Source organism: Prunus avium, chromosome 7 (genome assembly GCF_965620075.1).
Source record: "Prunus avium chromosome 7, drPruAviu1.hap1.1, whole genome shotgun sequence".
Taxonomy (NCBI): domain Eukaryota; kingdom Viridiplantae; phylum Streptophyta; class Magnoliopsida; order Rosales; family Rosaceae; genus Prunus; species Prunus avium.
In genome coordinates, this window is record NC_142290.1 from 2019916 (window position 1) to 2032017 (window position 12102).

Here is a 12102-nt window from a genome sequence, read left to right on the forward strand (position 1 = left end):
TCAGAGTTTCCTTTTTTTCCTTTTTCCTATTTTCCAAGTTTCCTTTTGTTCAATTTCGAATTTCGAATTTTCCAATTTTCCAAGTTGCTTTATTTTCCAATTACCCAATTTTCCAATTTCCTATTTTCCAACTGTCCTTTTTTCCTTTTTCCAATTATCCAAATTTTCCAAGTGTCCTTTTATCCTATTTCCTAGTTTCCTCTTTCCAATTTTCCAATTTTCCAATTTTCCAATTTTCCAATTTTCAAAGTTTCCATTTTTTCGTATTTCCGATTTTCCAATTTTCCAATTTTCCTTTTCTTCTATTTTCAATTTTCCAATTTTCCAATTTTCCAAGTTTCCTTATTTCCCAATTTCCAAGTTTGCACTTTTGCACTTTTGCTATTTTGCAATTTTGGAATTTCCCATTAAGGTTTGCTTTTTTCCGTTTGTAAGCCAATTTTATTGTTGTTAATCTAATGCTGTACTGCTGTAAATTACAGCCAAGGAGTTAATGGTGTAGTTTGCAATCCCATCAATTTAATGCACCAACAAAATACCCAATATATGAACCTTGGTATATATAACTGCAGCATAGGCAGCTTAATTAACGGGAAAGGTAAACATTCATATCAGTCTAACTCAAAGGCAAAGGCAAACATTCATATCAGTCTAACTCAAAGGCAAAGGCAAACATTCATATCAGTACTTCATATCAGTCTTACTCAAAGGCAAGCATTCTCCACATTCATATCAGTACTTCATATCAGTCTTACTCAAACGCAAACATTCTCCACTAAAGCTAACCATATTGTCCTTTACAACTTCAGACAGAATCTACGTTTATTTGTTTTGTTGCAGTCGGCAGCTGTGAATTGTAGTACTTCAACCAGCTTCTTTGTGGTGGTAAAATCAGAGTACGAGTCATACACAGTTGCAGTATGATTGACGAAATCAAGTTCGATTGCAACCCAGTGGGACAATTGCAGATTATATGGAAAATAGACCTTCCTAACTTTTGTCCAAGCTTGGCCATACCCGTGTTGCCACGTACCGCGCACATAGTGATGTATATTGTTCAGCTTGCTGGGTGTAAGGTCACTGATGTTTTCAGCAGCTGCCTTCTTCGCTCGACGTGTCTTGCCAGTCGCTTTGACCGGCTCTAGAAATTGCTGCACACATTGAAATGAAGCCATATTACATAATGACAATCAAAACAAAATGAAGCAGTGAATGTTAAATGGTAACATGTTTACCTGCAAGCAACAATCTGCCGTTGTCCACTGAGTTCCAAATACCAACGGATACGCGAGTTGCCTTTTCCGGATCAGAAAGGTTGCCATGTCCAAGTGCTGAAAGTTCACGTATATAATATCAGCCCAATTTCATACAACTTTACACTTAATAAAGGTTACAAAACAATTGAAGTCTCGTAATAAAGTAGAGAATTCTGTATTCTTACCCTTGAGCTAATCCATTCTGTATCATCGATCAGTTTGTAGAAAAAATCAGCGCCCACCGAACATGACTCCAGCTGCACCTCCGCACTACAAGAGGCAAAAACGTAAATTCCCGATCAGAACTTAGGTGGTAACAGTTTTCACAACATATATAAAATAATATTGTCCCATTAAAAATAACAGTTTTCAGAACTTAGGCAAATACGTAAATTCCCATTTCAAATCGTTTATATTGTAAAATAATAGGCGTATACATGCTGTCAAATTATACTATAAGCACATTCGGCCGTGAGCAATCAATAACGTGCCCGTCATGCGGAGGCCCTACGGGCATAAGTTGAAATCCGGCTACAGTCCGGCTACAATGAGGGAGTTATATATGGCCCTTACGTCAGACAAATATAGAATTAACTTATATGTAGCAATTAGGTGAGACAAATATGGAATTGTTGCTAAGTAGGAAGCTACTTCAGTGGGGAGTGGAATAATTTTGCCTCAATTGTAACAAAACTTTCAAATTCTACATATAAATATGAAGAAACATGATAAAACAGGAAACAAAAAACTTGTTAGATTTTATCTCCATGCCAATCATCTTGACTTTATTTGTCTCCATTTTTGTCCCCTTGAGCACGAATTGAGAATTCTTAGGTAAACTACTTATCTCTATTTGTTTCTCTACTTGAAATTGTAACGACAACCAAGCAATTGTATTTGTCTTCTATTTCAACTCTGTTTTTCTTCACTTCAAATGTGACCATAAGTTCAATTCTTTGTTCGAGTAATAATTTGTTTCAGATTAAGAAACTCTTTGAACACATAACCATAATCCAAGAGGTAACTGCCATATACAGTTTAAAAACATCCTCGACTGCATTAATATTTTTTGTTATCAATAGAAACGTTTTATTGATAATGAAGAGGAAAAAACATCGATTAAATAATGAAAAGGAAAACTCCAGAACAACTAAAGAAAATCTAGGCAGCTATGACTGAAGATAAAACTATAGGAAGAAAACAAGACTTTAGGTAACATCATCTTAAGACAGCAGCCATGTCTCTCAAGATTATAGAGTAATTATAATCCTTCAACTGCCTAGAACCCGATGCCCAAAGAGAAGCCCGGAATTTAACTCTATCCCATAACTCCTCAGCCCTTACTCCTAACTGACCCTGACAAAATCTTCGATTGCGCTCCATCCAAATGTTCCAGATCCTCGACTGCATTAATATCACTGAGGAAAGACACTAGCAGAGTCGAGGAACATGAGGAACATAACATGGAGGAGAAGACCAGATGCCATGGGCGGAAGGAGCCGCTATTACAACCCCTTCTAAATCTCTTTTATTGCCTTCTTTTGAGTCTAAATGTTATAATAATAAACTACAATTCAACATTTCTTAGTACCTATATTTAACAAAATACATTTAACAGCAGCAGTCAATATTTGTTTGCTTTAACAAAGTGTGAATTTTGTTCATCACAAATATACACATGTATATTAAAGCGAACTTGGTAATTCTCTCATTTCTATATCAGCACATACTAGCATAACATGAAGATTGGATTTTGAAGGTAAAGAATCCTAACCTGATCTCATTTTTCCACCCAATGCAAAACTCCATTACTGCCTTCACATGTTCAATGGGAAGGGGTTTTGATGGATCAAAACATGGCGGGGTTTCAGTCGCATCCGACACACTCATCGTCCTCTTCTTCCTCAACGGATCAGTAAATGGACTACACAAAGTGTGGGACGGACGCTTCTGTCTACAGCCTTTACCTTTCTCTTCTTTTGTTTCAACACTTTTAGACCCTTCTCCATCACCAGCCATACTCACTTTGGGTATACTTGGAGGATTGATCGGACCTCCCGATGCCATACTATCACTTATTTTCCAATCTTCTAACAACAACATCAGTCTTTTGCAAATTTCGTCACACCCGGCCACATCTTCCGGGGTAGGCAGCTTCTCGAGAAGTGCATGCTCAGCTGCTTCATGCACTTCTAAGTGAGGAACGGAAGTCACCATTTGTGCCTCTTCGACTACCAAGGCTGTGGATGGTTCGGCTCCATCACCGGGGCTTTTTGTTTCCATTGCTGCCGCTTCTATATGCGGACTACCATAGTCATGTAATGGTCCTTCATTCATATGAGGACTACGGAGGTCCTCATGTCCTTCCCCACCCTCATTCAACCCACTATTCATTTTTTTCAGCTGCTCTATCTCCCCCTTGAAATACTGTTCCATGGAAGCTAGGGTCTTGCCAAAAGCCTCCACTGACTTTTTATATTTTGCAGACTCTGTTTCACGTTTCAAGGACTCCGTCCGTACAATTTCTTCCAACTGATGCACTCTCTTACGAAGTCCTCGATTCGAATCGGCTACTTTGGCCAATTCATCCTTTGTCCTTTCAAACTCACGCTTCAAAAGGCGTAAATCAGTGGACGCGATTTTACCCTGCATTAAGTTATAACGCAAATGTTACAATATTTCGAAAATATTTCCCATCAATAGCAGTGTTTTTCCTATTGTATTATGACGTATATATTGGAAAAAATGTAATGCTTGCCTTAGAAGACGATGGACGGCTAGCAGTTTCAGCAATGTCCTCGTCTTTTTCTTGCACAGAGGGAGAAGTGCTGGTTTTCGGTTCTTCGTCATCGCCAAACAACTCAACAACTTCTTCAGTGTCGTCGACATCGTCACCCCAACTCCAATACGGCTGCTGCTTCTCAATTACAGATGGGCGGAGAGGTTGCACATCAACCTGCAATTTAGAGAGACAAAAAACATATTATTAAACCTATAATTTCAATCAGAAGCATAACATTAGTATTATAAACAGAACTAACCTCTGCATTTTCAAAGACTTGACTCATTACTTCGTGAAAACGAGGCAAACTATTGATTCTCCATTGTACTATACGAGGGACTTGGGCATTCTGTTCGCGCACAACGATATGCAATGCAGCGAATGCTGGAAACACCTCAAAAGCCCATATCTGTTTTCAAGAAAAATATATCAATCACTGTAAACAAAGTAAATGGAACTTATGCATAAACGGATATTTCCTCACCTGAAGTGCAAAGCCAAATCCTTTTATGTGGTACTCCCTTGGTCTACCACTTGCCATTGTCTTGGATTGCTTTGGTGATTTTTGGGTTTTTAAGGCTTTCTGGGGCACTTTGACTCGCTGGTACTCTGCGCACAGTGCCCTCAACAATGACGAATTTGTCTTGGCATATGACACAGCACCCCACGGATACTTCTGGAAGTCTTCAACATCTTCGGCCAATTTCAAGTAGCGCATGTCAATGTTGACATGCTTTTCACTGCCCAACAACACAAAAACAGCGAAATATAACAGCCCAAACTTGAAGACGTCCTCCTCATCACTGCAGTCGATGAAGGCTTGTTCGAGTTCGGAAAGGCTGACCGTTTTATTGTTGCAGAAATACTTCTTCTTCAATGAGTAGTTGTCATTAGTTGCAGTCGGAATGAAGGGAAGCTTTCCAAACTGCAGCCCTGTGATGACGCAAAACTGCTGCGCTGTGAACTGTATGACCTTGTTGCCAACGATGAATTTGATCCCGTTGACTTGAGAAACTGTCCTCGGGTCTGCCTTTCTCAACAACAAGCCATGGATAATTTGTGTTGTCCACTTGAGGTCCTCAATTACTAACAAATGGCCAAAACAACTGTCCTTGAACCTTTGTAACTGTTGCCCACTAAATTTGTCCGTAATTGTACAGATCGCTGTTTTTGTATGGGAAAGGGTCAACGCCTTTCCCTGGATTTTTTCATCCGCAGCAATCATCAACTTTGCTTTCGAGACCATATTTCCCTACACACCACCATTATACAAATAATTTCAAGCCTTTTGAATATACACAATTACAAGCAATAAAAACACAATACAGATGCATCTCATGGCAATATGCACTAGATATATCAGTGATAAACCTACAATACAGCCCCAATAGAACTTTATATGCATTCATGTTTGTTCACCAATGGCCCATGACAGAAAAAATACACATTCATTGTGGAATCAACCCTTATCTTTTCTCTCCACAAGTCTTGCTCTTATATTTTCCCATTTCCTTCTCTTATATTTTCCAATTTCCTTATGTTACATTTTCTGTCCACAAGCCGTGCTCTTATATTTTCCCACGTCCTTCTCTTATATTTTATCTTCAAAAGGCTTCCTACAAAAGTTTTTCCCATGTCATACACCTACAAGTGCAAAAAATGGGAAAAACGTTTGACTACAAAGTAACTACGGAGTGAAGTGAAGTAAAGCCTATCGTCCAATTTGACACAGGGGGGTAATAATGACACATTGTGCAGAAAAACATCATTTTATTTGAAACAAACAATGTAATTCATAAGCAGTGAACACTGTGGATATCAAAGATAATTTAATCCCAATTGCCATTAGTTAAACCTCAAACTAAATATGTTGTGTATTCCAGGTTGATTCAGACATTGTTACATGTCAATAAATCAAGAAGTTGCATTACGTAACCACAAAAAACATGCTGAGAAATGAGAGGCATCACAAAAAACAGAAATCTAACCTCAGGGAGTCTAACAACAAAATATTTTATGTAGTCCCGTCCGCTATTCTTTACAATATTCTCCAAAAGATAAAGTTATGGTGACTTCTGCTCACTAGAAACCTGCAAATTCGTTTCTACAATTAGATACGAAACACTAGTTACATCCAATATTGTTTGAACAAATAAGTCACTGATAAACCAACGGCCTAACACGAAAATGCTTCCCGAATGAGAAGGGAAATGGGAAGGAGCTGCTATTTCAGTATAGGCTCTTCAAATCCATTTAAAAGATAGCACAAGCAACACATCTGCAGGTACTGTAACTTCTAAACTAGCCCATTGTGCACCAAAAACTAATATACATCCCCGCATATGGTTCTTTGCCCTTTGTTTACACATTCAATATTCATCCCCAAACTGAAATTCCAAATAATCACAACAGAATATGAAAAACAAAGATAACTTATCCATATCCAATATGCAACCCTGAACCCTGAAAAACCCCTAAACCCTATACCCATTTCAGAGAACTCACTAAACCAATTTCAGAGAAAGCCCTAAACCCTAAACCAATTTCAAACAAACCCATAAACCCTAAGCCGTAATAAAATCTCGATCAACAGTACCTGGTTCAGGTAATCGATGGCATGCATCTTCAATTAACGGATTCCGCTGGCAGAGGAAGAGAGAAGAGAGAGTGAGACCTCAGCGAACAGAGACTGAGAGCGCGAGAGACGGAGCCAAACAGAGACGGAGCGAGACGGAGCCAAAGAGAGACCTGATCGCGAGAGGTGATTTACAGAAAAAGTGTTAGCTGAGCAATAAGTGTACAATAATTGTATATTTATAGATATTAGTTGTAAAAAAATTGGGAGCCGGTGGTATTTTTAATTGAGATTATAATTTTGGTGGTATATACCGCTATTTCCCTTTTTTATTTAGTTGAATGTTTAAATTATTGTACAATCTTTCTTATATATATATCTCTTTATTTATTAAAACAGCAATCCAGTGTTGGAGAAAAGAAAATTGAAAAGGTAAATTCATTAATTATGAATTTTGCATTTGAATTAGACGTCGGTTTTATTTAAACGACGTAATAAAGTATTCATTACGACGGTATTTTTTTACCGTCGTGTAACTCATTTTAAGACGACGTTTTGTTATTTAAACCGTCGTTGTTATTTATTTACCACTTCACTTTATGTTGCTTTATTTGTTCAAACAGAGTACTGAAGTACCAGATTATTCAAAGCTGGAGTTGCCATCTTCTTTACAACCCCTTTGTAGTTATGTTGAATCGACACTAAAGCCTCAGGAGAAGGCTATGAGCTTTATGATTGAGAAGGAGGTGTTTGGCATAGATCGTCATACCTTCGTCTTGCATGAAGATATTACCCAATTTGCTAGCATGGAAGAAATTGGGGCTACTGTCGTTGCAGTATATATGAGGTTTGTCCTTATCAAATATTCATTTGACACTCTCCTTTATGTTTAAAAAAAAAAAACACTCATGGTTTCAATTCATATATTTATGTGCCTGTTTGATCATCTGAAAGCTGCAAATATGGTGAATATGGTTGGCTTTATAGACCCTGCTCTAGTTAGTGCCGACGCTGGTTCATTAACTGAAAGATCACGTCTCGTAGCCAATCGTCTTCAAAAAACAGATGGTGAACAGATTTTCCTGATGCCTTACAATCCAGGGTTAGTCTCCAAACAAAAAACAGGATTTTGTTTGTATGATGCTCTGCATATAACACTATTTAACCTTTATATTTATTTTGTGCAGCCGTCATTGGGTCTTGATCATTGTAAGAGCAAAGAAGGAAACCGTCTATTTTCTGGATCCACTGCCTGGAAATCGGGTTGTGGATGAGGACGGGAAAAACATTGTGAACTCTGCTCTAAAAATGTATAATACACACATAGGCAGAGTAGGCCGTAAAACACCTCTCTGGAAAACTCTGCCCGGCACTCCAAAGCAACCAAGCAGTGTAGAATGCGATGTCATGCGCTTTATGAGAGACATCATAAAGGATACTTCCCTGGAATTTGAGAAGATGGTAAGAAGAAAATTTTCAGATTTATTTTTATGTGGGTTTTTATATTATCAATGACGGTAAATTAAAAATACTGTCGTTGAATATATATACTACGTCGGTGAATGAATAATAGCGTCGTCTGTGAGATTAATCTTTGTTTATGGACTGCAGTTTGCCAAAGGAAAGGATCAAGCGCCATACCCCCAAGCTGCCATTGAAGAAGTTAGGAAAGAATGGGCAGAGTTTGTGTGTGTTCATATGGAGTAGAGGAATTTTAGCATACTTAAACATTTTTATAAAATGTACAAATTTTGTTAGAATTAGACAAGTTTTTGTACAAAATTGGTTAGAATTCGCAAGTTTTTGTTGAAATCAACGTCCCTGTAAATTTGTTGAGGTTTTCATGTTGTGAAAAACCGTAGTTTGTTCAAAAAGACGTTGTAGACACATAACAACGTCACAGTTTTTAAAAAAGCGACGTAAAAGGTTGTTCAAACGACGCTCTTGGTTCTATAGACGACGTTGTTTTTTTGATATTAGACGGCGAGAAGTTAAGAGTTGTGGTCGTGGAAAATATTTTGTACGTCGTTTTATGTGCAAAAATGGTCATGGTTTAGAATTTAAACGACGTTTTGTTTTAAAATTAAGTCGTTTATAATAATTCAAAACGTCGTTAATTTATTAACGCCGACGTGGTTTGTGGGTTTTATTCATAATATTTTATTCCATTTCATTCAAATATTCATAATAAATTTAAAATAAATTCAAAAAATGCAACGTCAACTCCTATGAAGTCATTGAGATATTTTCTTCCCCCTTAAGCTTTAAAAGATTAAGTTTGAGTTATACAAATTTAAAATTACCACCAAAAAGAAAAATGTTTTCATGAGTCACAACATCACTTATACTTTAATGGTTTAGGGTTTAGGGTTTAGGGGGATGAAGGTTTATTTTTGGGGTTTAGGGTTTATGGTTAATATATATTAGGCCCTAAAACCATAAATCCTTTTCTATAATTATTTAAAAATATATATATAATTTATGGTTTATATTTTATGGTTTAGGCACAATAGCACTTTCATTCAATGGCTACACTTCAAGGTATATGTTATTCAATAACATATTGGACTTTTAATTTTCTTCTTTCTATGTTAGATTGAATTAAGATATGATTAATTTGCAGGTTCAAAGTGAACTTGATGAGGGAGGCAATCATGGGGTATCAGAAAATTTAAGGTGGCTAGCAGCTGGTCCAAACATGGCAGTGCCATTATATAGGAGCTATCTTATTAAAGGTGTTAAATTTAACATCAAGGCACAAGATGATGTGCGGACAGTTCAAAATAGTGGAGTTTATTTACTTGCACATACCATGCAAGTTGCTAGTGCCAAGGATAAAAACCCAATTCTCTCAAATATGGGTTTTTATGGTGTCATTCAAGAAATTTGGGACCTTGACTACCAAAAGTTTACAATCCCAGTCTTTAGGTGCGATTGGATAGATAGTACTTCCGGTCTTGTAGTCGACGAACTTGGATTTACCCTTGTAGATTTGAGTAAAATTGGACATAGGAATGACCAATTTGTTTTGGCTTCTCAAGTCAAACAAGTATTTTTTGTTGACGACCCGATGCATCATGGTTGGTCGGTAGTGTTATCAGCGCCTAATAGAGAATATAATGATGATGTTATTGGTGATGATGTCTTAGGTGATGTGAGAATTGAGTGTGAGCCATTTACTAGAGGGATGCCAAATGTTGACACATTTGATGAACTAGTGGGTGAGTTTGGGAGTCAAAATATTCGAGATGGGTGTGAAGATATATGGATTGAATGATGCTCTTGTAATTTATGAAATTATTTATGCCCTAAATAGCACTACTGTATGACATTAATTTTGCAATAAATTGTAATGTGTTTTCTTCACTTTCATTATGCAGGTTTTGGACACAAAACAATCAGTACATAAAATACTGGTTCAGTATTATAAAACGACGGTCCTTATAAAACTGTGAAAAACAGACGTCTGTTGCCATAAAATTGTCAATCAAAAACGACGTTTTGGAGCATTCAACGATGGCATTGAATTTACCGACGTCTAAAAGCGAACTAAAAGTGAAAAAAGACGACGTTATTGTGAAACAGTTATTAACGATATCACGTCGGAGAAGGATAAAGAGCCGACATGTAATTACAAATAACACGACTTCAGTACAATAATACCGACGTCTAAAAGGACAGATATCGAACCTGAACGTTACAAAAGACGACGTCTTGGATGGATTAGACGACTATTATTTTACTAAAGACGACGTATAAATAGAGAAACACGGCTGTCTTTTACATGATCACGACGTTGTATATCACATACTACGTCGTTTATAGAAATAAATATGTTGTAAGTCATGAGCCTAACATATTTTCCACGTCGGTTATGTAAATATATAAGATGTAGTAAATATTAATAACGTCGTATTTTATTTATTTAAAGACGTAGTATATACATACACACGACTGTGTTTGTATAAAATAGGTCGTCTATTCTTCTAAATGAAAATTTTTTGGTTCATTTTTCAGTATACAGACGTCGGTTGTTTTTGTAAATGACGTTGTTTATTACAACAACGACGGTGATTTACCTTAACCGCTATTTCCACGTCAATATTAATGGAAAAACTGAAGTAACAATACTATTTCACGACAGTTATATAAATATATTCGACGTCGTATGATTTAATAACGTCATATTTTATTTATTTAAAGACGTAGTGTTTTCTTTTACACGACGAATGTTGTATAAATTAAGTCGTCTATTCTTCTCCATGACAATTTTTTGGTTCATTTTTCAGTGTACAGACGTCGGTTGTTTTTGTAAATGACGTTATTTGTTACAACAACGACGGTGATTTACCCTAACCGCTATTTCCACGTCAATATTAATGGAAAAAACGAAGTGGCATTACTATTGCACGACGGTTATATAAATACATTGGACGTCGTATGATTTAATAACGTCATATTTTATTTAGTTAAAGACGTATTGTATTCTTTTACACGACGGAGGTTGTATAAAATAGGTCGTCTATTCTTCTCCAAGACAATTTTTTGGTTCATTTTTCAGTATACAGACGTCGGTTGTTTTTTTGTTAATGACGTTGTTTGTTATAACAATGACGGTGATTTCGCGTCGTGGTTTTACTTTGCAAAAGACGTCGATCGATTTTACGACGGTTTGAAAACCAAATTCACGACGGTGAATTCCCGTCGTCTTTTGCCTTTTTTGTAGTAGTGAGGGGTTAGTATGTTCATGTACTATTTCCTAAAACTTTATTTTTGTCTACTCACATTTTTCAATGTTTTGCACCCCCGGGCATTAGATGTGCATTAGAGAGTCACCACAGGGCAGATATCCCGCTTCATCCATCCTTTCCACTACATAGGATTTCTTTGTAATTATACTGTTTTATTGTAAATTCTAAACTAGTTGCTCTGATATTGCCCTAGGTTTCTATTTGGCCTGAGGCTATTTAGTTTGGTTGAACTGTTTGGACGTAAATTGAATGCATGCTGGGAGTTGGGATATGTATATATATGCTTGTTTAATAGGTGAAAATTTTGGGAAATGATCAAATTACAAGAGAGACTCTGCCGAATTTTTGGCAGAAGTCGAACTTGTAATAAACTTTGAATTTTAGCTAGAAGGGCAATTTAGTCATTTGTGCCCAGCATCCGCCAGGTGTCGGACACACACAGGGTTTGGCTCGGATTCCAAAGTGGAATTTGGGTCGGGTCTTGTCACATTCAGTGTATATTGCATGTATATTGTATGTATATTGTCTGTTTATTGTTTGTATATTGCTTGTTCATTGTCTGTGTATAGCCATTTATTTTCTTTTATTACCATTGTATTGTATGTTTATTGCCGAATTATAGCTTCTATCATTTTTTGAGGAAAAATTAATATAAACTCTTAATTTTGACAGTACAAGGGTGTAAGGATGTGATTCCATCAAGGCCTCATATATGTGCTTGTATTGCCCCTGTATATG

At 36.7% G+C, this 12102-nt stretch overlaps 1 protein-coding gene across 1 annotated transcript; it reads right to left on the minus strand.

Moving 5' to 3' along the window:
• Nucleotides 1-3978: 3978 nt before the first annotated feature.
• LOC148292800 (uncharacterized) lies at nt 3979-5284 on the minus strand. Its single transcript, XM_088244021.1, has 3 exons — nt 4523-5284; nt 4298-4447; nt 3979-4212 (listed from the first exon to the last, which is right to left on the minus strand). Exons 1-3 carry the CDS (start codon nt 5282-5284, stop codon nt 3979-3981), a joined length of 1146 nt encoding a protein of 381 aa, XP_088100147.1.
• Between the last annotated feature and the right edge of the window lie 6818 nt (nt 5285-12102).

Excerpts from the sequence above, each read along its gene's own strand:
- LOC148292800 (XM_088244021.1), bottom strand. The coding sequence starts at position 5,284 with ATGGTCTCGAAAGCAAAGTTGATGATTGCTGCGGATGAAAAAATCCAG. Across the intron at positions 4,448-4,522 it reads GATTTGGCTTTGCACTTCAG|ATATGGGCTTTTGAGGTGTT; the intron begins GTGAGGAAATAT and ends TCTTGAAAACAG. Across the intron at positions 4,213-4,297 it reads AAGTCTTTGAAAATGCAGAG|GTTGATGTGCAACCTCTCCG; the intron begins GTTAGTTCTGTT and ends TCTAAATTGCAG.